The 27,479-nt window shown below is 41.0% G+C and overlaps 1 protein-coding gene across 1 annotated transcript in view; it reads right to left on the bottom strand.

Annotated features, from left to right (window-relative positions):
- Positions 1–27,479, bottom strand: part of SYNPR (synaptoporin) — a 294,771-nt gene that overhangs the window by 31,700 nt on the left and 235,592 nt on the right. Inside the window, exon 4 of the mRNA XM_068983000.1 lies at positions 23,152–23,350. Coding sequence (XP_068839101.1) covers positions 23,152–23,350 — 199 coding nt within the window. The remainder of the gene's footprint in view (positions 1–23,151; positions 23,351–27,479) is intronic.

Here is a 27,479-nt window from a genome sequence, read left to right on the forward strand (position 1 = left end):
ACGGACCAGAACAGGATCCAGCTGGTAGCCGTGGACTTTTGGCTAACAAACCTCTAGGAATTTTCTGAACCCTCTTCCTTCTCCCAACGTAAATATTCCCAGTGACTACAAGGAGACCCACTGATGCTGTTTAGAAACTGCAGTTAATAATATTCTACTCCCCCACCCAGAGGAATCGGTTGTCCACCTAATGGGCAAACCATCAGTTCTTTGCTGACTCCCCAAAGGGTCATTTTATTCATAGCATTCTTAAAGCCTATACAAAACCCAGCAGAAGAGCTGCTGTTTTTTGTTTTAATGTTGCTGCTAAGCTTAAAAAAAAAAAAAAAACCTCCTCCCTCCTTTAATTCCTTCAGGAAATGCCTCATCCTCAATATTTATTAAAAATGGGGAAGCAGTCCTAGGAGGTTTCTGGAGGTCTAAGTTCATAAACTGAATATGCATAAAGGCAGCAGAATATCAAATTTTTATAATTACACCTTCATGCATACAGTTCCTGGAGTCAAATCGGCTTTGATTTAGGCTGATTTAATATAGTCTTTCTAATTTAAATCTATCCCTTCACTTCTATTTAGCTGTTGTTCATTTTTAGAAGGAAAAATGTGTTCTTATTTTCCACTGTCACAAACCAACAGGATTCTGTGAGTCTAAACAAGAGTGATGAGGTAGCATTCAATTTCTGACCTCTTTCCCTAATTCGACAGCTTTAGGGAAGGAAAGTATTTCTGTTTTGGAGAGATAAACTATTAACTGAGAGGCCAAAGGAGAATGGAGAGACATAGGCTTAGGTGATGGTGCCAGCACAATGTTTTACTCAAAGTCAGCAGGCACTGATCTTTGCTGCAAGAACAATGTGCAAGAGAGGAGAGAAGGCTGACTAATCTCAGAGCAATGAGGCAGTTAAGAGCACATACAAAGAAAGCATCGTTAGAAACGGAATTCTGATGAAAGCGAAGGCCTGTTGGAGTGATTTGGTTCAGTAAGTAGAAAAAACACCAACTGGAAAGACTTAAAGACTTGAATTACGATAGAGTCATTTGTTCTGCTAACCCAGGACCTATGGTAACCCAGAGAACTTTCAGATAGATGTATGGTTGCCTTTAAGTGACCCACAAGTGGATATGGGGGTTGGCATCCTAGTTAAAGGACCATGAAAACACACATCAGAGCTTGGAGTTCATTCCTTTAATAAGCATTTACTAAATTCCTGCTCTGTCCCAGTTAATGCTCAGTCCTACCTTCAAGAAGCATAGGAAACTTACACAGAAGCATACAACTGAAAATGTGGCATTGTCCTGGGATCAGAGATGTGGACAGGGTCTCCCTATCCAGCCAGGGAAAAGTTCTCTTCCAGGGAATTTCATTTGTTTCAGAGAAATAAATTGACTTCATTTCCACTGACCCCAGTAATCCTTTCATATACATTCTATCGCCAAATTACTTTATATCAGCAAGATTATAAAGTCTTGGTGAATTAGCTTTATTTTGTTAGGCATAACAGACAAGATGCTTCTTTTACTTTATAAGCATTTGGAAACGATTTGAATTCTGAAGATAGACTATCACCAGTTCTCTACTTCTTGTGGAGAAACTTTGTATCTGACTCTTTAAGAGTATCGCTATTATTCAAGAGCAATTCTTTAGGTTTCTGATTACACATTTCCCAAATAATCCCCCACAAGCACAAGGCAGATAGGCCTTGGTAACCAGTGGCAGAAAGGATGCTTCAAACGTTGATAAATTTGAATTTGCCTTGATGAAGCACAATGATTAATACTGCTTTTAAATGAATGGTATGAATTAAGGCTAAATCTAACATTTTCAGAAAGGAACAAGACGATAGAGATGCTAGGGTACGATATTTTGATTCCATTACAAAATGCCTAATCAGAGGCAAATAAATGGCAGAGATACCTAAGGTCCTTTGGTTGGGCAGACTTCCTGTACATTGTAGAATGGATGTTGTAGATGGAATCTGAGAAGAGCTAGGGTCCAATATTTTGAAGCAGCTAGCTCAGTTTCTTCTGAGCTGAGGAGCTGTCTTAATAACAATGATGTTTATTGTGATTTCTGAAATTCTGTTGAAATGTAAAACAGTCCCAATGGATACCTCCAATATCCAGAGACCCAGATCTTAATAGTGCATATTCTATATTTCTGGCAGTTCTTCCTGCGTTTCTCTTGAAATACATATTTTCTGTGTGCAGCTGCTACTAACTACAATTCCTGGCACACAGTAGGGATTCTCAACGAATACGTGTTGAAGTAATGCACACAATAGATTCTATTATTGAGGACCAACTTGCAAGATCATTAATCTCACTTTCATACCAACTTTAGAGAACTACAGCTATGTTAGAAATGGCCCATGCCCTTCAGATATTTGATGTTTAGTCGTGGAATTTGACAAAACAACATCTAATTCAAATACGAAGCAGTAATGCTTTCCATACAGAGAAAGATTTCACATAAAAGTATGGAGGTGTGAGGGAGGAGAACTCAGATACCTGCTGGAGGAAGGATGAGAACGATGAAGAAATGCTGCAGGGAACAGACTGTGTTGGAGCCAGATCTTTGAGGATGAGTCAGATTTTGATACACTGAGATGGAAGAGGAGAGGAGAACCTTCAAGGTGGCAAGTTTTCACTAACTGTTCAGAAACAGGCCTGTAAACAGCTTGTTTAGGAAATGGTGAGTCGTCCAGTTTGGCAGAATCATGGGGTATATGGAATGGCAGGAGATGGTTTTGGAGAATAGGTGAAGGGTCATGGTTTAGGAGGGTCTTGACTGCTGTGTTTGAAGTGATGGTTGGAAAAATGGATTACGAGGTAGAGGACCACTTCATGGAGTCTCCACAAATACCACCTAGTACAAACTGCCCTTCACCTATCCCCCTCCCCCACCACCTGTTCCCTATAACTCTGCCAGTCCTCTTGGTCTGAGGGTTTCGTAAAGCTCAGAATAGAATTTTCAGCAGACAGATCTCTAACCAGGGACATGAATCCCATATAGTTTGGCCTTGCTTTCTTTTTAATCCTGAATCAACAATTTACAGAATGGGTGGGGGGGGGGGGAGAAAAGGGAAGGATGGCTGTGGGATACAGCTTAATTGGGGTTTGAAAGAAGCCACCAGATTTATGCAGGAACTCTTGGGAGGGACTGCAGCCGGCAGGGATGGACACAGACGCCTGCTGATCCTCCTGCTCCCCGACCATCTGCTGTCTTGCCACACACAGAACTGCAGGCATAAGAGACATGCCAGGATAAAACTATCAAGCATTTCATTATTTAAAAAAATCATCACATGTGACTTCTGTATGTTTGTTTTCTTCTTCCATCTGTGGCCAGAGGAGCAGTTAATGATCTTAAATTTCACTTACTGAGCCTCAGTGAGAAAGGAGACTGCCAAAGCGAACGGTACGCAGAGCCCAGCTCCAGTGCCAGGCTTACACTGTCATGCAGGTTAATGTCCATCGTGGGGATTCTCCCCAGTAATTAAAGCCTGAGCTTCTGCATACTTAAACTTGGCTTGAATTGAATTTTTGCTGTTCCTTTAGTATCCCAGGTTTCAAAGCAAATATTTCCGTGGCAGCCTCCTTAGGGCAAATTGTTCTTCGATTTATTTTTTTAGAAGAGAATATTCTCTTTGTAGATCTTTTTGGGAGAGCTCTTCTCCAACAGCATGAGACTGCTGGGTCTATGGCAAAATTAAAATGTGGAATTTAAAATTTTCACTCAGATCAGAGGTTCTTAGGGGTATATTTTATGTGGACTTAAAATATAGAAACTTTTGCCATAGAGGTCAGGAAAACAATCCATTTCTAGGTTTTTATCCTAAAGAAATGATTTAAAATACATGTCAAGACTGAAGTACAATCAATCACACCTGATTATCACAGCATTGCTTAAGAGAGAGGAAAAATTCAAAGCCATGAATAATTCAAAATCCAACAATAAGAGGTTAGTTAAATAGTTCATATTATCTCCAGATAATGGAATATTATGGAATGTATAATATTACAAATGGAAATAATGAGTTAGATAATGATGACTATCAAAGTACAGTCAGAGTTATTCTGTGTTATTCTTTCTTGGTCCTATGAATAAACAAACTATTTTTAAGCATTTACTATGTGCTTAGCACCTAACCATCATACTAGACATTTGCTGTTTAATCTTAGTCAGTATCTTTGACATACAGGTTCTTAAAACTTTTTTTCTTTTAATAGAGGATGCAGAAATTATGTATAGGTCTAGATTATCTCATTGGCAAGTATGAAAAATCCAAAACTAGCAAGCACAAAGGCAAATTCTAGAGTGCGATGGCTTCAGGTAGGGCTAAATCCAGGTGTTCTTTTTTTTTTTTTTTTGGTCCGATCACTCTGTCTCTCTCCACCTTTCTTTCTCTCCATATCTAGGATCTGCTCATCTCTACTCAACTGCATTCTTTTCACATATTTCTTCCACACTGTGGGCAATGTGACCACTATCGACTAGACTCACACCTTTCTAGCCTAGCAATCCCAGAGGAAGAATTTAACAGATAAATCCCAGAAGAGACTCTGACTGCCTGGGCTGAGTCCCCTGACCATTTTATGTTATCAGCATGACTGACAGTTCAATAGGGCTGTATGAGTTAACGAAGGATGCTGGAAGGCCAACAAAACTGTCTACTATCATATTATTTATCCTTACATTCTTGCTCAAGCCATTCCCCTAGTCAAAAAATCCTCCCTTCCATCCAGCTAGTCTCTATTCTTTGTCAAGTCTCACAGACTCCATAAGCCTTTGTTGATCACTCAAGCCAATAAATAGCACTTGCTCTTTCCCATTGATTCCTACATGATGTCTCTATCACTGGCAATAGTAAAACACACTTCTCTTGTGCTTTTATCATGGTGCATCTTTGTCCTGTCTTACTGACTTGACCATCAGTTCCACCACAATGAAGGCTTGTATATTTCACTACAGTCCCCATAGATCTTGAATATAGTGGATGCTGAACAGGCTGATAGATTTTTTGGATTTTCATTTTCTTACTTTCAGGTAAAACCAGCGTGGTAGCAGCATACCATGGTCAAGAGTGTGTCTCTGAAGCCTCACTGTCTGTGCATCATGGTATAAGTTACTTAACCTCTGTAAATATGATCCAGCATCTGTAAAATGGGCACAGTAATACCTTCCTTAAAAGTGTTTGGTGAATTAAACAAGGTAACTACTGTATTATTTAATTTCTGGCCTCTGGAAAGTACTCAGGAGTAAGTGGCAGCTCATATAGTGGCATTTTAGCCTTCATCTCCTTAGCCTAAACTGCAATTTTTCTAAGTTCTTTTTTTATCATAATAATTTTTTTATTTTTGGTCTTGTAATTTCTGGATTGTCATTATTTACATACTTTTCTGGCTATAGGTGTGGCTGGTCAATTGTGTAGTGGACCCACTGGGTCATAAATAAAACTTACTGTAGTACAGGCTGAGCTGTTGCTGAAACAGTATATCAATCAATTAGCTGTTTCTTGGACATTTCAGAATAAATGGAGACAGATTCTAAGTTGCACATATCAGATAAGTAGGTGTATGAGTGAAGGGGGACTCACAGCTTAGCTAAGCTCTCAGGTATTTTCAATTTATCATGTCCCTCATAAGGGATCCAAGCCAGTTTTACCTTGAATCACATCCTTTGTGTTCCCAGGGCAAATTTGGAGCACTTTTGAAGCACAGAGCCTTCTCTGGCTCTGTGGCTTTGATTACAGTCCTGCTAATAAGCAATGGAAATGAAGATGCCCAGCTGAGAGAAAGGGCTAAAAGGGCTGCAAAAAAAAATCCAAGCTCTGGACTTTGTGCCAATTATTTGAAAGTTTAATGAACTGTGAGTATTAGTACAAGACATTCTTGAACTGTTGAAAGCCCCAGTGAATCCAGAGCTGCATGTGTGAGCGTCTGCTTGTTCTAGAATAAAAAAAAAAAAAAAAAACAACTTAGCAAAGAGTAGGATATTTTTGCCATCATGGGGGCAGGGTGAGATAGGCAATATTTCACCACTTTCCAAAACTGATAGGAGGAGGGTAAAAGTCTGAACCTAGTTTTTCAGTTGGATGCTCCCAAACAATCAAATTTTCCAAGTTTCTTCCTGTTACACTATTGTGCTCTTCACACTCTGCTATTTTCAGACTTGCCAGCTGATAAGGGATTCAAGCACCTGTTCTCTGGAGCCTGGTTTTTTTAATGGAACTATGTTCTTTCCCTTCTTTCCCTAAAGTATGAGATCTGAGTACTGGGGGGCAGGGTGTGGGTGGAGAGTTGAAGGGAGGGGCACTGAGCAATGACAGTGACCTATCTCAGAGCTACTGCAACTGTCTCTAATGACAGCAGCTTATGCTGAAGCCAGAGGCTCTAAAGAGCAAAAAACAATACAGAAGTTTGTCCTAACTGCTTTGTGTGCAATCATGCATTTAATCTGATCAACAACTTTACAGGCTGGGAACCAAGTTATCTGCATTTCACAGGTGAAGAAAGGCAGGTACAGAGAGGTTCTATAATGCATCCAAAATCACACAGGTGACAGACGGTGGTGCTGAGATGAGGACATAAGCAGTCTCGGTTCAGTTCAGTTCAGTTCAGTCGCTCAGTTGTGTCTGACTCTTTGCAACCCCATGAATCGCAGCACGCCAGGCCTCCCTGTCCATCACCAACTCCCAGAGTGCACTCAGACTCATGTCTATCGAGTAGGTGATGCCATCCAGCCATCTCATCCTCTGTCGTCCCCTTCTCCTCCTGCCCTCAATCCCTCCCAGCATCAGAGTCTTTTCCAGTGGCCAAAGTACTGGAGTTTCAGCTTTAGCATCATTCCCTCCAATGAAATCCCAGGGCTGATCTCCTTTAGAATGGACTGGTTGGATCTCCTTGCAGTCCAAGGGACTCTCAAGAGTCTTCTCCAACACCAAAGTTCAAAAGCATCAATTCTTCGGCGCTCAGCTTTCTTCACAGTCCAACTCTCACATCCATACATGACTACTGGAAAAACCATAGCCTTGACTAGATGGACCTTTGTTGGCAAAGTAATGTCTCTGCTTTTCAACATGCTATCTAGGTTGGTCATAACTTTCCTTCCAAGGAGTAAGTGTCTTTTAATTTCATGGCTGCAGTCACCATCTGCAGTGATTTTGGAGCCCAAAAAAATAGTCTGACACTTGTTTCCACTGTTTCCCCATCTATTTCCCATGAAGTGATGGGACCAGATGCCATGATCTTTGTTTTCTGAATCTTGAGCTTTAAGCCAACTTTTTCACTCTCCACTTTTACTTTCACCAAGAGGCTTTTTAGTTCCTCTTCACTTTTTGCCATAATGGTGGTGTCATCTGCATATCTGAGGTGATTGATATTTCTCCCGGCAATCTTGATTGCAGCTTGTGTTTCTTCCAGTCCAGTGTTTCTCATGATGTACTCTGCACAGAAGTTAAATAAGCAGGGTAACAATATACAGCCTTGACGTACTCCTTTTCCTATTTGGAACCAGTCTGTTGGTCCATGTCCAGTTCTAGAGCCTCAGTTCTTAACTGCTGGTCCCCTACTGTCTTTCCATGAGAAGGGTAATAGGATTAAGCAGGGAGCTTGAGGCCAGGAGCTATGTCTTACTCTGTACTGTCCTTAGTGCCTGGGATCCAGCAGGACCTAGGTAGCCATGATCATTACTCTTGAATCCAAGGAAGAGCTTTGTCTTATAATCAAAAAAGGAAAAACCACATGAACTTTGCCCTGATTGGAAAAACAAAAAACTAAAACCCAGTAATATCTGAGCATACTAGAAGGAAAACTAGAACAAGAAAAACTTCTTTTTTTTTTTTTTTTAATGTAGATAGCTCTCAAATGAATAGGGAAATACCTTAGCGCCCTTTCTTCCTGATTTTATACTATTTTGGGAATCTTGCTGCAATGATTTGTAGCCCTGAGTTTAAACTAGTGCCCTGAGTTGCCTGGAAACATTTAAACTGGCTCTAATGTCACAGTTAGAGATGAATTCAGGAGCAGTATAAAAGCACCTGGTCTTCTGGGAAAATACAAGCATTCTTTCAGAGGTAACATCTAAAATGGGTTAAAGAATTGGGCATTGGCACAATTTTCCTTTCCAGTATGTCAGCTAGACAGAAGGCAGAGCTTGGAGAAAAAGGCTACAACATTGTGATGTTCAGATTGGTTGTGTGTCTATGTGTGTGTGTTGGGGGCAGCCGAGAGAGGGGACACAGAAGACCAACTGTGCAGTTTCCTCTGGGCATCCTGGGCCAAGGAGCAGACACAGTTCCCATTTCATAATAAACATAAAAAAAGAAGCACACAGGAAAAACACATTTGGGACTTTGTCAAGTTTCCACTAGGTCTTGATTTTCCTAAGTGACTGATGAGCTCCCTGGAATGCAAGGAAATCTGACCAAAAAGGACAGGGTTTGGACACTCTCTGCTAGCCTTCTGAAGTCACTGGCTCCAACACAGGATAGGAAGAGCTCTGAACCCTTGAATAATCATTCTAATTCCATTAGCAGTTCACTGCCTTTTTTAAGGCTATTGGACTATAGCTCATGTCTTTGTTTAATTAGTTACCTGGAGAAGCGTTTTTCTGAATATGGTGGGAATTAACCCTCATCTAAATTGTAATTAAGAATCCACTAATCATAAGAAAGGTGGGAAAGACCTGAGGGTGTAAAATCTGATCAAACGTGTAGACTGTGTGCTGGGAACATTTAAAGTGGTTTAATTTATCTGCCTTCATCTGTGGTGCTAATTCTGGAACAATGTACTTGTGATGTAAAATACACAGTAGTTTAGGTTAGCAGTTCAGTGAAGGTTAGGTCCATGCCTTTTGGTATTGCCAACACTTCTTGGTTCAAAGAATGAGAAGTAGAAACTAGACACACACATACACGCACACATTTTACAAGCCAGTGTCAGATTCTGATGCATATAGAGAAAGTGAAAGTCGCTCAGTCACGTCCAATTCTTTGCGACCTCAAGGACTATACAGTCCATGGAATTCTCCAGGCCAGAATACTGGAGTGGGTAGCCATTCCCTTCTCCAGGGGAACTTCCCAATCCAGGAATCAAACCAGGGTCTCTTGCCTTGTAGGCGGATTCTTTACCAACTGAGCTATCAGGGAAGCCCTAACAAGTTACACATTTGGGGGCCTTCAAATGTTGTTCTTTTTTGTATCAAATACATTATTCTTAGAGTAGAACTTCAAAAACAATCTCCATTTATCCTCTCAACAAGCATCAGATGATCTGGAATTGTCTCTAATATTAGCCCAGCCCAACTGGAAGGGGGTACCCTGGCTTCTAAATGGAGGTATGCTTCCTCCTCTAGGTCACCAGAGCCCATCTACATAACCTCTAGGAGGTCATCAGTAGAAGAATCATAATTATTAAGTAATTTTCCTCACCAGGCTGAATGCTTTTAGTTCACCTGTATATGCATAGTGCGTGGCCTGTTGAAGATATACTATTAATATTTAAGTGACACACACTTAGATGTGAAGCATAATTAATATACATATTAATTAATAATATGATGATAGAAGAGAAAGAGAAGAAAAGAGGTAAAAAGAAAGGGGAAATGGGAGGAGAGAAAAGAGGAGAGGAGACAGGGGTTTCTCCACAATTTCTGAGCAGCTCGGATACTGTAATTATGACTTTCATTTCTGATGATGGCCGAGAAAGCTGAAGCTGACGGTGGGAACCTGTGCTGGATACTCTGAGCATCCAGCTCTGTGCTTGCCTCCTGTTCTCTCAGTGATGCCTTCAGCCTGTATTTGACAAAAAAGTGAAAGTCACTCAGTCATGTCTGACTGCGACCCCTTGGAATTCTCCAGGCCAGAATACTGAAGTGGGTAGCTTTTCCTTTCTCCAGGGGATCGTCCCAACTCAGGGATTGAACCCAGGTTTGTGGCATTGCAGGCGGATTCTTTACCAGCTGAGTCACAAGGGAATCCCACAAAGAAGAACCTTAATTTTGTTTGGAGGTTTTAAAAAACTAAACCTTCCAGTCATCCAATAGAGTGGGGTTCCAGAAACAGAAAGGTTAACTGGATGGCTCAACTTAGCAGTTGCATCTTAAACATAGTCCTAATTCAAGTGTGATCCTATGAGACTCGGGGGAGAAGAAACTGCCTGGGGTAGAGGGACTGGAGGAAAGAACTGTGAGGGCTACAAGCCATGAAAGGAAGGTGTTTGTAATTCCCCTTTATGAGGCTAAGGTACCACTTAGTAATGGGCAGGAGAAAAATTAAAATGAAGGCTAACAACAGTGCTGCAGTTAGATACCAGGGATCCATCACGCAATGGTGTGTCTCTCCCTTCGCAGAGAGCTTTGCAGGCATTAACTCTTTCGTTTCTTACAGCAGCCCTGTGACTTGTATTATTATTAACGTCATCCTATAGATACAGTTCTAGGCTCTCAACTGATCAATAGTAGGTCATTCAGGGGAATTAAAACCCAGGATGCTGTACTTTAATCACTACCCTCAAGATCACTTCCCTGGTGGCTCAGATGGTAAAGTGTCTGCCTGCAATGCAGGAGACCCAGGTTTGATCCCTGGGTTGGGAAGATCTCCTGGAGAAGGAAATGGCAACCAACTCCAGTATTCTGGCCTGGAGAATCTCACAGATGGAGGAGCATGGTAGGCTACTGTTCATGGGGTCTCAAAGAGTCGGACACGACTGAGTGACTTCACTTTTTCACTCAAGATCACTGGCTTAAGAATTTGAGTCCTTGTTCTGCCATGAACTTGCCTGGCCACAGGCAAGGTCCCTAATCTCACAGAGACTCATTTTCTCATGCCTCGTGCTACATAGTTCAGTTCACTTCAGTTGCTCAGTCGTGTCCGATTCTTTGCTACCCCACGAATCGCAGCACGCCAGGCCTGGCTGTCCAACACCAACTCCTGGAGTTCACTCAGACACACGTCCATCGAGTCCGTGATGCCATCCAGCCATTTCATCCTCGGTCGTCCCCTTCTCCTCCTGCCCCCAATCCCTCCCAGCATTGGAGTCTTTTCCAATGAGTCAACTCTTCACATGAGGTGGCCAAAGTACTGGAGTTTCAGCTTTAGCATCATTCCTTCCAAAGAAATCACAGGGCTGATCTCCTTCTCCAACACCACAGCTCAAAAGCAACAATTCTTCGGCGCTCAGCTTTCTTCACAGTCCAACTCTCACATCCATACATGACTACTGGAAAAACCATAGCCTTGACTAGATGGACCTTTGTTGGCAAAGTAATGTCTGTGCTTTTCAACATGCTATCTAGGTTGGTCATAACTTTTCTTCCAAGGAGTAAGTGTCTTTTAATTTCATGGCTGCAGTCACAATCTGCAGTGATTTTGGAGCCCCAAAAAATAAAGTCTGACACTGTTTCCACTGTTTCCCCATCCATTTCCCATGAAGTGATGGGACCAGATGCCATGATCTTTGTTTTCTGAATGTTGAGCTTTAAGCCAACTTTTTCACTCTCCACTTTCATTTTCATCAAGAGGCTTTTTAGTTCCTTTTCACTTCTTGCCATAAGGATGGTGTCATCTGGATATCTGAGGTGATTGATATTTCTCCTGGCAATCTTGATTCCAGCTTGTGCTTCTTCCAGCCCAGCGTTTCTCATGATGTACTCTGCATAGAAGTTAAATAAGCAGGGTGACAATATACAGCCTTGATGTACTCCTTTTCCTATTTGGAAGCAGTCTGTTGTTCCATGTCTAGTTTTAACTGTTGCTTCTTGACCTGCATACAAATTTCTCAAGAGGCAGGTCAGGTGGTCTGGTATTCCCATCTCTTTCAGAATTTTCCCCAGTTTATTGTGATCCACACAGTCAAAGGCTTTGGCATAGTCAATAAAGCAGAAATAAATGTTTTTCTGGAACTTTCTTGCTTTTTCCATGATCCAGCGGATGTTGGCAATTTGATCTCTGGTTCCTCTGCCTTTTCTAAAACCAGCTTGAACATCTGGAAGTTCATGGTTCATGTATTGCTGAAGCCTGGCTTGGAGAATTTTAAGCATTACTTTACTAGCGTGTGAGATGAGTGCAATTGTGTGGTAGTTTGAACTTTCTTTGGCATTGCCTTTCTTTGGGATTGGAATGAAAACTGACCTTTTCCAGTCCTGCGGCCACTGCTGAGTTTTCCAAATTTGCTGGCATATTGAGTGAAGCACTTTCACAGCATCATCTTTCAGGATTTGAAATAGCTCAACTGGAATGCCATCACCTCCACTAGCTTTGTTCATAGTGATGCTTTCTAAGGCCCACTTGACTTCACATTCCAAGATGTCTGGCTCTAGATGAGTGATCACACCATCGTGATTATCCAGGTCATGAAGATCTTTTTTGTACAGTTCTTCTGTGTATTCTTGCCACTTCTTCTTAATATCTTCTGCTTCTGTTAGGTCCATACCATTTCTGTCCTTTATTGAGCCCATCTTTGCATGAAATGTTCCCTTGGTATCTCTAATTTTCTTGAAGAGATCTCTAGTCTTTCCCATTCTGTTGTTTTTCTCTATTTCTTTGCACTGATCTCTGTGGAAGGCTTTCTCATCTCTCCTTGCTATTCTTTGGAACTCTGCATTCAGATGCTTATATCTTTCCTTTTCTCCTTTGCTTTTTGCCTCTCTTCTTTTCACAGCTATTTGTAACGCCTCCCCAGACAGCCATTTTGCTTTTTTGCATTTCTTTTTCTTGGGGATGGTCTCGATCCCTGTCTTCTGCAAAATGTCATGAATCTTAGTCCATAGTTCATCAGGCACACTATCTATCAGATCTAGGCCCTTAAATCTATTTCTCACTTCCACTGTGTAATCATAAAGGATATATTTAGGTCATACCTGAATGCTCTAGTGGTTTTCCCTACTTTCTTCAATTTAAGTCTGAATTTGGCAATAAGGAGTTCATGATCTGAGCCAAAGTCAGCTCCTGGTCTTGTTTTTGCTGACTGTATAGAGCTTCTCCATCTTTGGCTGCAAAGAATACAATCAATCTGATTTTGGTGTTGACCATCTGGTGACGTCCATGTATAGAGTCTTCTCTTGTGTTGTTGTCATCAGGCCTCAGCCCTAACTGTTCCCATCCCTGAGCAACCACCATTTGGAGTTTTATGGATTCTAAGCTTTTGGAATAGGGCTGTGACCGGCGCACACAGTGCGGCTGAGAGGAGCTACCACACGTCCGAGGTTGGGCAGAAGCCGGGAGGACCCCATGCCCGAGGGATGGTGGCCAAGAGGAGTTACCCCATGTCCGAGGTCAGGGGTGGCGGCTGGGAGGAGCTACCTGACGCCCGAGGCCAGGGGCGGCGGCCGGGAGGAGCAACGCCACATCCAAGGAGCGGTGGCTGTGTGGGCGCAAGAGGGCCTAGAGAAGCTATTCCACGTTCAAGGTCAGGAGAGGCAGCAGTGAGATGATATCTCTCGTCCAAGGTAAGGAGCAGTGGCTGCGCTGCTGGAGCAGCCGTGAAGAGATACCCCATGTCCAACGTAAGAGAAATCCAAGTAAGACAGTAGGTGTTGCAAGAGGGCATCAGAGGGCAGACACACTGAAACCATACTCACAGAAAACTAGTCAATCTAATCACACTAGGATCACAGCCTTGTCTAACTCAATGAAACTAAGCCATGCCCTGTGGGGCCACCCAAGATGGGTGGGTCATGGTGGAGAGGTCTGACAGAATGTGGTCCACTGGAGAAGGGAATGGCAAACCACTTCAGTATTCTTGCCTTGAGAACCCCATGAACAGTATGAAAAGGCAACATGATAGGATACTGAAAGAGGAACTCCCCAGGTCAGTAGGTGCCCAATATGCTACTGGAGATCAGTGGAGAAATAACTCCAGAAAGAATGAAGGGATGGAGCCAAAGCAAAAACAATACCCAGTTGTGGATGTGACTGGTGATAGAAGCAAGATCCGATGCTGTAAAGAGCAATACTGCATAGGAACCTGGAATGTTAGGTCCATGAATCAAGGCAAATTGGAAGTGGCCAAACAAGAGATGGCAAGAGTGAACGTCGACATTCTAGGAATCAGAGAACTAAAATGGGCTGGAATGGGTGAATTTAACTCAGATGACCATTATATCTACTACTGTGGGCAGGAATCCCTCAGAAGAAATGGAGTAGCCATCATGGTCAAAAAAAGAATCCAAAATGCAGTACTTGGATGCAATCTCAAAAATGACAGAATGATCTCTGTTCGTTTCCAAGGTAAACCATTCAATATCACAGTAATCCAAGTCTATGCCCCAATCAGTAACGCTGAAGAAGCTGAAGTTGAATGGTTCTATGAAGACCTATAAGACCTTTTAGAACTAACACCCAAAAAAGATGTCCTCTTCATTATAGGGGACTGGAATGCAAAAGTAGGAAGTCAAGAAACACCTGGAGTAACAGGCAAATTTGGCCTTGGAATACGGAATGCAGGGCAAAGGCTAATAGAGTTTTGCCAAGAAAATGCACTGGTGCTACATAAAGAGGAGTCAAATGGAATCTGTAGAATGAGGCTGAGTGTAATCGTGCCTCTTCTTTCTCAGGATTCTTTAGGGGCTGGATGGGAAATACGAAAACATTAGAAATGCATCAGGCATAAAACAAAGGTGACTCACGGTTTGCATGTCAGCAAACATTTCTAATCCCATAAACCACCTCCAGTCAACCTGGTCTCCTTCATGGGAAAAGGAGACCTTGAATAACACAGCTTCTTCCCTTTTCACAAAATCTTCAGGTGAATATTGATTCTCCGTAACATTAAACCGAATCTCTTGTGACAAGGATTCACCAAAATGTGGGGTGGTGTTTATTAGGTGCTCCTTCCGAGAGCACATTGTCAGCCCTGTAAGGTTAAGTTGTTTTTTTTTTAACCGATTTTATATTAATATTAAAAACAAAAATAAAAAAACCCTAAAGCCTCACATTGTCACTATTTGACATGAGATCTGAAAATGGTACAGAACATCCTGACTCAAAAATATAGGCAGGAGATTGGCTTTAGAACTGTACTGTAGGAAACATGGCAAAATGATATAACCAGAGGTGACAATTCAATTCCACAATCATGTACCATTCAGGTGGCCACTTCTGCTTTCTGAGAATGGTATTTATTCATCTGTACAAGACGGCAAAGGCACTTACTGTAGTGACATACAGTAGCTTGCTGGTTCTGTTGGTCTGATTTTCTTGCTATTGTGTCATTAACAATTATGTTTCTTCTAAAGATATTCATATTCTCATTTTCACTTCAAGGTGGACAATCTTGTCAAGCATATTCAGTAGCAAACGATACCTTAAAAAATAGCCATTGATAACTTGGCTCCAGTCTGCCTGAAATTGTTTACAACTGCTTGCAAATGTAAAGGAATCAGTCCTGATAAGTCTCTGATTTATAACAGCCATTGATCTTGGCATTTTAATGCTTGTTTCCTATTACTAACAGCCTCCATGTACAACAGAGATAAACAGCAGAACACTCTCGTGATCCTTGCATCATGGCAGTCATTCTATAACTCCACATGGATTCTGAAGGCAAACTGTAAAAATCCTCTATGACAGTCAAATGAGAAGAAAATTCTAGGGGATCTAGGGTTTGGTTCCTCTACAGCCAGAGCAAGAAAATAACAGGAGCTGTCCAGGTGTTTCGATCAATTTGTCTTACCCACCTATGCCCCTCTAAATTGGTAGCACATTGCCTGTTAGGATTTTGGACGCTCTTGCATGGTAGTTGTGAATTTGGACCCCAGATCTGGCGAGACCTGGGTTCAAACTACCCTCTGACTATTAGTGATGTGACCTGGGAGAGTTAATTAGGTAACTTCTCCGAGCCTCCCTCTCCTCATCTATAAAAGTGGATAACAATACAAACCAGTTGCTTTGAGTATTAAATCAACTTTAAACAGTATATCAATCAATACCAGTTCATAGTATTATTACTATAAACTCCATCACCATCCCCATCACTTTCCTCCACGCCAATCTTATCTATGCATGTTGTGTCCTGTCATGTCCTAGAGGATTATAGAGAATCCCAAACTACAGAATAAAGGGGAAAAAATGTGTTTTGTAGAAAACAAAGCAACAACAACAAAAAAAAATAGCACCAAGATCAGAGGAACAAGTATTGATCAGGAACTATCTTTCTGAATAAATAGGGTTGGCTTTTTAAAAAGTACAGTTACTGTTAGCTCAGTAGTTGAAGGTTTTCTTAGGTATGAACCACCCTGGTGAGATTCTGCTCACACTGTAGATTGGCCTTAATCAGCTGACTCACAGTTAAGGGTGAGGCCCTGTTGTGGAGGGATTAGAAATGGACAGGCTTGCCATTTGCAGCTGCAAATGGTCATGCTGACTGTCTGCGTTCATTTTGTCTCTGTGACTCTTAGGATTTGGGCTAACTTTTAAATTAACTTTCATCTGCTAAGTAATGAGCATATTGGTTTTTTAATATCACCGAAGTTTCACCTAGGAGCTTTTTCCTTTTTATTACTAGAATTATCTCTCCACTCCTCCCCTTCTTCTACGATCTAATAAAACAAAGCCTACTCAATGTAGTACACAATTCAGGATTTCATTATATCCTCGTTGATGGGAAAGACTATTTACACAGAGATAAAATAGCATGGCTTCTCCAAGATCACTTCGTATGAGGAAAATGTAGTTTTATATAACAAAACAGATCTTTCCCTACTTTACGGGCAAACCAGCTGAGTCAGTTTCTTCTCTCTGGAAGTCAAGAGTACTTCCTTAGACTTTAGAATTCTTTGAGAGTGTCTACATGTATCCAGGAACGGGTGCATGCGTGTTAGTTTTACGGTGCATACACATACACACACATACCTCGACCTCTTTGGTGTATCTACCTGCACATCAGGGAGGAATAAGCCCAAGATGAGTGATACTGTCAGAGATATTTTAAAATCATTAAGAGCAGTAGCTCCAATTTGGGTACGGGGAGACATTTGTCCAGGGCTCAAGTTCTGCTGATTTACTCTTCTTTTTCCAAAGTAACATACCGAAGTGCTATAGATCTTTCCCCCAGTCCTTTAAACTTAATCATGATGTTTTACAGATAGGGCTTTCTCCCAGTGACCCTTCAAACATACTTATTTTAAGGCTTTGGTCTCTGTAATATACAGATTCTTGGTGTTTAGTTGCTAAGTTGTGTCTGCCTTTCTTGTGACCCCATGCACTGTAGCCTAATAGGCTCCTCTGTACATGGAATTTTCTAGGCAAGAATATTGGAGTTGGTCGCCATTTCCTACTCCAGGGGATCTTCCCGACTCAAGGACTGAATCTGTGTCTTCTGCATTGGAAGGTGAATTCTTTAACACTGCACCACCTGGGAAGCCCTAATGTATAGATGAGAGATCTGTATTTCACTCACATACTCCTTAAAAGGATCTGTAAAAACTCCTCCTATTTGTATGAAGTTGACATATAATTTCCTTTTTATTAAAAGTCTAAACAGTTGCAAGAATGCAATTTCTGGCATAAATAATGATATTTAAAAATATCCTCTGTTATATCCATTTTTAGATAAATTGTTTGTTAGTTGATACTCTTTATTACCCATTTAAAATTTAATAAACAAACACCTTTTTAACAGTTGGAAATTTTATATTTCATTTTGTTCTCTTTGAACTTGTATTTCCATTATACTTCCTACACTGATTCACAGCCTCATATAACATTTATTTATTTATTTTATCTTGGGATGATTTTATCAATCATTCTGTTATATTTCTTTGCAACAAAAATACATATCTAATTTTAAATTATTTTTTGATTACCCATAACCCTAATACTTTAAGTACCAAAAATTTCTTTTGAGTTGCACAATCACTAAAAATATTATTAATGCACATAATAATCCCAAACAACATAAACATATTATAAATGTTAATAATTATTAAATTTTAAAAGTAAAATTTTTACTAGAATTATATGGGGTTATTTTTTCTTCAACTAGTTTACGAATTTTTTTAGGTTTATGCATTTTTGAGGGACACATATTATTTACCTCTAAAATAGGACATGATTCAGCATAAATTTAATTTTTAATTTTTGTTGTATAGATGTGTTGAGAAGGCTTGCTGGCATAAATGAGTAGATGAGAATGAATGGGGTTTTATTATAATGATGCCATTAGTTTCTCTGAATTTATTCTGAGTAATATGTTCCAGATCACATAGTGATCTGTCATCAAAACTATTTTTTAATGATCTATCAGCTCATCAGTAGATTAAGACTTTCTATTTTATTGAAAGGAAAAAATTGGAAACCTTCTTACATGCAAAAGGATACATAACCTAGGCATTTGAATCAGTCACTTTTGTCAATATCAACACCAATACTTCAAATTGTCCTTTTTTTTTTTCAGTGCCTCCAATGTTTTGCAGCCTAACAATGTACCTGTAGAAATATTTGGGATGTAAAAGAAGGGTGTAAAATATGGGATGTAAAAGGTCCAAGGTCAAGAGTGGCAGCTGTGAGGAGATACCCCATGTCCAAAGTCAGAAGCGGTGGCTGTGAGGAGATACCCCACATCCCAGGTCAGGAGCAGTGGCTGTGCTTTGCTGGACCGGCCATGTGGTGAAACCCCACATCCAAGGGCAAAGGAGAAGCCCCAGCAAGACAATGGGAGGGGCAAATTCACATTTAGAATCAAACCCCATTCCTGCCAGAGACACTCAGAGGGCTCAAACAACCCTTGTGCACCCCAGGACCCAGAGACCCCCACAGAGACTGAGCCAGAACTGGGTTTGAGCGTCTCCTGTGGAGGTGCGGGTCAGCAGTGGCCTGCCGCAGGGGCAGGGGCTCTGGGCGCAGCAGGTTTGGGTACAGCATAAGCCCTCTTGGAGGAGGTTGCCATTAACCCCACTATTGAGCTGCCAGAACTTACACAGGACTGGGAAATAGACTCTTGGAGGGCACAGACAGAACCTTGTGCACCAGGACCCAGGAGAAAGGAGCATTGACCCCACAGGAGACTGCCCCAGATTGCCTGCGGGTGTCCCGGAGTCTCTGGCAGAGGCGTGGGTCGGTGGTGGCCTGCTGCCAGGTTGGGGACACTGATTGTAGCAGTGCATGCATGGGATCTTTTGAGGGAGTCACCATTATCTTCATTACCTCTCCATAGTTTGTGTGTGTGAGTGTGTGAAGTCACTCAGTCGTGTCCAACTCTTTGCGACCCTATGGACTGTAGCCTGCCAGGCTCTCTGTCCATGGGATTCTCCAGGCAAGAATACTGGAGTGGGTTGCCATTTCCTTCTCCAGGGGATTTTCCCGGCCCAGGGATCGAACCCGGGTCTCCTGCATTGCAGGCAGACGCTTTATCCTCTGAGCCACCAGGGAAGCCTCACCCCAGGTAAATAGCAGGGAGGGAACATAGTTCCACCCATCAACAGAAAATTGGATTAAAGATTTACTGAGTATGGCTCTGCCCATCAGAACAAGAGCCAGTTTCCCCCTCAGTCAGTCTCTCCCATCAGGAAGCTTCTATAAGCCTCTTATCCTTCTCCATCAGAGGGCAGACTGAAAACCATAACCACAAAAACCTACTAGTCTAATCACATGGACCACAGCCTTGTCTAACTCAATGAAACTATGAGCCATGCCACGGAGGGCCACCTAAGACAGACGGGTCATGGTGGAGAGTTGTGACAAAATGTGGTCCACTGGAGAAGGGAATGGCAAACCACTTCAGTATTCTTGCCTTGAGAACCCCATGAACAGTATGAAAAGGCAAAAAGGGAACAGAAAGATGAACTCTCCAGGTAGGTAGGTGCCCAATATGCTACTGGAGATCAGTGGAGAAATAACTTCAGAAAGAATGAAGAGATGGAGTGAAAGCAAAAGCAACATGCAGATGTGGATGCGACTGGTGATGGAAGCAAGGTCGGATACTGTAAAGAGCAATTTTTCATAGGAACCTGGAATGTTAGGTCCATGAATCAAGGCAAATTGGAAGTGCCAAACAGGAGATGGCAACAGTGAACGTCAACATTTTAGGAATCAGCGAACTAAAATGGACTGGAATGGATGAATTTAACTCAGATGACCATTATATCTATTACTGAGGGCAGGAATCCCTTAGGAGAAATGGAGTAGCCATCATGGTCAAAAAAAGAATCCAAAAAGCAGTACTTGGATGCAGTCTCAAAAATGACAAAATGATCTCTGTTCATTTCCAAGGCAAAGCATTCAGTATCACAGTAATCCAAGTCTATGCCCCAACAAGTAATGCTGAAGAAGCTGAATTTGAACGGTTCTATGAAGACCTACAAGACCTTCTAGAACTAACACCCAAAAAAGATGTCCTCTTCATTATAGGGGACTGGAATGCAAAAGTAGGAAGTCAAGAAACACCTGGAGTAACAGGCAAATTTGGCCTTTGAGTACAGAATGAAGCAGGGCAAAGGCTAATAGAGTTCTGCCAAAGGAACGCACTGGTCATAGCAAACGCCCTCTTCCAACAACACAAGAGAAGACTCTATACATGAACATCACCAGATGGTCAACACTGAAATCAGATTGATTATATTCTTTGAAGCCAAAGATGGAGAAGCTCTATATGAACTATGAACTATGCCTGAAGAACATGGACGGAGGTTCGTGACATTGTATAGGAGACAGGGAGCAAGACCATCCCCAAGAAAAAGAAATACAAAAAAGCAAAATGGCTGTCTGAGGAGGCCTTACAAAGCATCACTACAAACAAAGCTAGTGAAGGTGATGGAATTTCAGCTGAGCTATTTCAAATCCTGAAAGATGATACTGTGAAAGTGCTCCATTCAATATGCCAGCAAATTTGGAAAACTCAGCAGTGGCCACAGGACTGGAAAAGGTCAGTTTTCATTCCAATCCCAAAGAAAGGCAATGCCAAAGAATGCTCAAACTACTGCACAATTGCACACATCTCACACGCTAGTAATGCTCAAAATTCTCCAAGCCAGGCTTCAGCAATACATGAACCATGAACTTCAGATGTCCAAGTTTTAGAAAAGGGAGAGGAACCAGAGATCAAATTGCTAACATCTGCTGGATCATTGAAAAAGCAAGAAAGTTCCAGAAAAACATTTTTTCTGGTTTATTGACTATGCCAAACCTTTGACTGTGTGGATCACAATAAACTGTGGAAAATTCTGAAAGAGATGGGAATGCCAGACCACCTGACCTGCCTCTTGAGAAATCAAGAGGTATGCAGGTCAGGAAGCAACAGTTAGAACTCGACATGGAACAACAGACTGGTTCCAAATAGGAAAAGGAGTATGTTAAGGCTGTATATTGTCACCCTGCTTATTTAACTTCTATGCAGAGCACATCGTGAGAAATGCTGGGCTGGATGAAGCACATGCTGGAATCAAGATTGCTGGAAGAAATATCAATAACCTCAGATATGCAGATGACCCCACCCTTATGGCAGAAATTGAAGAACTAAAGAGCCTCTTGATGAAAGTGAAAGTGGAGAGTGAAAAAGTTGGCTTAAAGCTCAACATTCAGAAAACGAAGATCATGGCATCTGGTCCCATCACTTCATGGCAAATAGATAAGGAAACAGTGGAAACAGTGTCAGACTTTATTTTTGGGGGCTCCAAAATCACTGCAGATGGTGACTGCAGCCATGAAATTAAAAGACGCTTCTTGGAAGGAAAGTTATGACCAACCTAGATAGCATATCAAAAAGCAGCGATATTACTTTGCCAACAAAGGCCCGTCTAGTCGAGGCTATGGTTTTTCCAGTAGTCGTGTATGACTGTGACAGTTCGACTATAAAGAAAGCTGAGCACTGAAGAATTGATGCTTTTGAACTGTGGTGTTGTACAAGACTCTTGAGAGTCCCTTGGACTGCAAGGAGTTCCAACCAGTCCATCCTAAAGGAAATCCATTCTGAATATTCATTGGAAGGACTGATGCTGAAGCTGAAACTCTAGTACTTTGGCCACCTGATGCAAAGAGCTGACGCATTTGAAAAGACCCTGATGCTGGGAAAGATTGAAGGTGGGAGGAGAAAGAAGGGGATGACAGAGGATGAGATGGTTGGATGGCATCACCGACTCAATGGGCCTGAGTTTGAGTAAATTCTGGGAGTTGGTGATGGACAGGGAGGCCTAGCGTGCTGCAGTCCATGGGGTCATAAAGAGTTGGACACTACTGAGTGACTGAACTGAACTAAACTGAACTGAAAAGAGGATACTTTTCTTTTATAAAAGGGGAGTAGGTGATTAAGAAAGATATTTTCAGAAGCAGGGCATTCTCAGTAAGATAAATTTTAGGCAAATGTACATGTGAAGGCTGAGAAATACATTTCTTTAAAGTTATCTACACCACGTACCGCTCCAGGAGTTGCTGCAACCCCCTAGGTGTCTATGTGTCTCTCACCTGCTAGCTTGGTTTCACCCAGATGAGTCCTTGAACTACTGTGTAAGGGAACAGAAAGTAGCGGGGGTTGGTGGTATGTGCATGCTAAATTGTTTCAGTCATGTCGAACTCTTTGTGAACCCACGGACTGTAGTTGCCAGGCTCCTCTGTCTATGGGATTCTCCTGGCAAGAATACTGGACTGCATTACCATGCTTTCCCCCAGGCGACCTTTCTGACCCAGAAATCAAACCAGGGTGTTTCTTGTATGACAGGCAGATTCTTTACCATCTGAGTCACCAGGGTTGGTGGTGGAAAGAGATAAGATGAGAGAGAGAGAGGTTGAAATTCAGAGATGGAGAGCTAACCCTAAACCACTCTATGACCAGTCTATCACATACTAGAGGAACAACACATTTCAAGTAAGTACAAGTCACACTGTCTAAACAACCAGCGAGAAAAAAATGGTCAATTAATTCCATAATACTGGAATTACCAATAAATCTGCAGCAAGCCTCATTACTCTTTCCATGACCTCATGAGATTTTCAACCATCTATTTCAGAAGAGTTTCTAGCAACTCTAATGATACTTTTCCAGTACAGGGGCACAAAAGAATGACAGGCATCATATTTTCATTTTAGATCTAAGGGATCTGGATGAAAAAGAATGTGATTGCTTTTCAAATACCTGCCCTGAGGACTCGGGTAAACCCCTTAAGCATTGGAAGAAAGAAATTAGAAACGACAGAAAAAATTATTTCATAAAGCAAACCACTTACGATGAGTGGACCCCGGTTGTTCTCTCGATACTTGTTCTGGAAGAAAATGTAAACGACTGTGGCAGCCAAGGAGTAGAGGAAGGCGAAGACGGCGACAGTGACGAAGAACTCTGCTGAGGATGAGGAGTCACCAATCAGGGACACCTTCTGTCGCTCCTTCCCCTCGCAGGTGGGCACCTCAAAGGTCACCTGGTGTAACCTAAAGTATCAGAGATACCAGAGAGGGGAATCATTAACATGCCAAGGAGAGAAAGCAAGAATGCCAATAAGTGAGATCTGAGGACTTTCCTGGTGGTCATCTTCCAATGCAGGCAGTTGATCCCTGGTTGGGGAGTTCAAGATCCCACATGCTTTGGGGCCAAAAAAAAACAAAATATAAAACAGAAGTAATATTTTAACAAATTCAATAAAGGCTTTAAAAATGGTTCATATCAAGAAACCTTAATGTGAGATTTGATTTGGGACCTCACATGGCATGCCTCTGTGACACGAGAACTTACAGAGGTTGCGGCTGAAATTGTGGCAGTGGATACTACGGTTAAACATCATCCCACTGGGCTTCACAGTAGCTAGTTACATGAAAGACAAGAAAGAAGGGAAGGGGAAAGTGAACCTGAAATCGACGACGGATTAGATTATGACATCCTCTCCCTGAAATTCTCCAATGCTTTCTCACCATACTTGGACTCATATCCTAACTCCTAAACATGAGCCATCAGGTCCTGGTTTAGGGTCTTTTCACTGACTCTTCTCTTTTCCTCAGTCACTCTGTTCCCTGACATTGCCCATGGCTGGTTCCTTTGCAGCCCTCAAGTGACAACTCAAAATGTCATCTCCTGGGAGAGTCTTTTCCTGACAATTACTCTAAAATAGCTCCTTTCCCTTAGACATTTCTATGACATCAACTTGTTCAATGTCATTCATAGCACTCAATACCAGCTACATTGCCTTGGTGATGTATTTTCTTGTTTGTTTTTGTTTTTTCTGTCTTCTCTGGATTTGGGATCTTGATTTCTTCTCTGTAAATCACGAATCCCTGATACTGGTTAGATATTCAGTAAACAGGACTTGGATAAGTAAACGAACACTCTTGATTCTGTAAGGTGACTGATAGACCCTAGTTTGACTGAACTTTGAGAATTTCTATTTTAGAGAATAAGATCTATCAGGATAGCATTCAGGGTCATAGTGACTTCTTCTTGTTCATTCGTTAAGAAATGTCCAACGTTTTGCAACTCCATGGACTGCAGCATGCCAGGCTTCCCCATCCTTCTCTACCTCCCAGAGTTTGCTCTAACTCATGTCCATGGAGTTGGTGATGCCATTCAACCATCTCATCCTCTGTTGCTCTCTTCTCCTCCCCTTTCTCTATTACTTGATAGAGAAAAACAAGATTTTGGAGGGTAGTAGTATAGCAGCCAAAATTAGGTTTCTTCAGAAATGCCTAAATCATTTCTTGAGTATTGGAAGGAACTTGGAAATAGAAATGAACAAGCATTAGCAATATCAGTAAAGAACCATCTGGAAAAATTACCTATAAAAGTAACAATGATAATAAAACCATTGATGAATCTGATAAATTCCCAACTTAAGCTTAAGGAGTATTTCTCTTACTAAGCAAAAGCTAATTCCTTTAAACAGATTTGTTGTGTACATTCTCCTAGATAATACAAAATAAAAAAGAGTAATACCAATACAACTAACATACCCAAGCATTTATGTGCCAGATACTATGTTTTATATGTATTATTTCATTTGATGCTCAAAAAAGCCTTATGATGTAGGCACTTAATTGTCCCTTCCCTCTTTATACATGAACATACAGGCTTAAAAAAGATTAAATGTGCTAAACCACAAGGCTAGTAAATAGGGCCAGAAAATTTTAAACTGTTATGTTAATTTGCTTCTGTTGATTACTGAAAATATTAACTAGGATGAATTTTTTAGAAAGTGGAGCCCATGGACAACTAGCATAACTATAAGTTCTGCTAAAAATGTTTATTCTGGGATCTGTCCCAGAGCTACTGAATTGAAACTGTTAGAAGTAGCCTAGTTGACAACCAAAACAGGAAACGCCAGTCCCCCTTATGTCTCAGAAATCTATTCTTCTTCATTTACTGTTTGACTTAAAAATAAAAAAAACTGTTTACATTGTCCATTTGATTTTGCATATTTATACTGAGCCTCCTCCTGTTTCTTATAAACCAGAAAAGTGTACAGCTGCAGTAAAACTCACGGAAAGAGAAGCATTCATCATGGTTATACTGTACAGACTCTTTCTTTCCCTTGCCAGACATACTAAAATATTTCTCAGTAGTTGAGTCTGTGGGAATGCTGAAAAATGAAATAAATTTAAAAGGTAATCATGCCAATTATTCTGATAGAGGTGATTTTCAGATAATGAGCCCCCCTTTTTTTCTCACTGTTATGTAATGGATCATTCATTCAACTCATTTTTAACAAGAAGCTCTGTAGTTCACACAGTGTCTAGATTCTGGGGATAAAGTAGGGAACAAAGATATATATGGGTTCATCTCTGCACATGTTGAACTTTGAGTTTACAGAGGAAAAAGTGGCTTTTCTGAGAGGAGCCCAGGACTAGTTTGGGGATGAGGTGGTCAAGGTAAGATTCCTTGTAGAAGTGATTATTTAAGCTGCAACTTGAAAAGTGAGTAGAAAACTGTCTAGACCAAAAGTTGAGAAAAAAGCACAATGAAATATGACTTCAGACCCAGTAGGATGGTTATAATCAAGATGATTATAAAATTGGAATGAGTTAGCAAGATTAGACTGGAATAACAAGACAGGATTAGAACAGCAAACTCATTAAAAAGCAGGAAATTCCATAATTTGGAAAACAGCCTTGCAGTTCTTCAAGTGGTAAACATAGAGCTATGGCATGGTCCAGCAATTCCACTCCTACATATTACATATCCAAGAGAAGTGGTAACATTTGTCTGTACTAAACTTGTACTGGAATGTTCATATCAGCATTATTCATAATAGCCCCAAAGTGGAAACAATCAAACATCTTCAGCTGATGAATGGATAAATAAAATGTGGTATATACTCATAGGGTGGAATATTATTTATCAATAAGCAGGAATAAGTACTGATACATGTTACAGCATAGATGATCCTTGAAAACATTATGCTAAGTGAAACAAGCCCGTCGCAAAAGACCATAGATTGCATGATTCCATGTAAAGGGAATGTTCAGAATAGGCAAATTTATGGCAATGAAAAGCAAGCTAGTGTTCACCAAGGGCTGGTTGGTGAGAACTGGGGATGATGGCTAAGTGGTACAGGATTTATTTTGGGGGTAACAAAAACACTTTAGAATTGACTGTGGTGATAGAGCCTTATGCTGTTAAACATTACAAGTCATTTGACAGTACATTTTACATGAATGAATGCTATGCTATGTGAATTATATTTCAGTTAAAACTGTTAAAAAATAGAGATGAAAGAGCATGTACCAAGATTCCGCAAAAGCAAGGAGTACAGCACATGTGAAATGATGAAATATGGCTTGAAACTGGAATATGGCAGGAAAGAATATGAACGTTGTCGGATGAGATGGAAAAGTAGCCAGAGACCCTCAGTGCTGGGTCCTGTGGGTCAGATTAGAGACTCGGGTCGTTTATCGTCTTTATTTTTCCTAGTGATGACAACTTTAGGGTTTATTTCCTTAACTTTCACATATAACATATAGTATGCTTATCCTATTTTACATTATGTCCCTAGTATTAATTTATTTTATAACTGGAAATTTGCACCTTCTGAATGTCTTCATCCAATTCCTCCCTCACCCCCAGTAACCACAAATCTGACTGATTTTTTCCTATGAATCTGTTTGTTCATTTTTGACGTGTAAGTGACCTGCAGCACTGTATTAGTTCCCATTGTACAGCAAAGTGATTTGATAGTTCTACACCTTTCAAAATGATCACCATAAGTCTAGTCATGATATTATCATATGAAGATATTACATAGTTATTGACTATATTCCCCACACTGTACCTTTCATACCTGTCACTCATTTTTTCTGCAACCTCTTAATCTCCCTCATTTAGTTCTCTCCCCCTCCCACCCTCCTTCCCTCTGGCAATCACCTGATTGTTCTCCTGTTCTCTGTATCTATAACTCTGTTTCTGTTTTGTTATGTTTGAGCATGTTTTGTTTTTTAGATTCCACACAGAAGTGGAAATCATGTAGTGTTTGTCTTTCTCTGTCTGACTTATTTCACTAAGCATAACACCCTTTAGGTTCATCCATGTTGTCAAAAATGGCAAGACTTCATTTCTTTTTTGGCTAACTTTCCACCA

This window comes from Capricornis sumatraensis, chromosome 10, assembly GCF_032405125.1.
Source record: "Capricornis sumatraensis isolate serow.1 chromosome 10, serow.2, whole genome shotgun sequence".
Classification (NCBI taxonomy): Eukaryota; Metazoa; Chordata; class Mammalia; order Artiodactyla; family Bovidae; genus Capricornis; species Capricornis sumatraensis.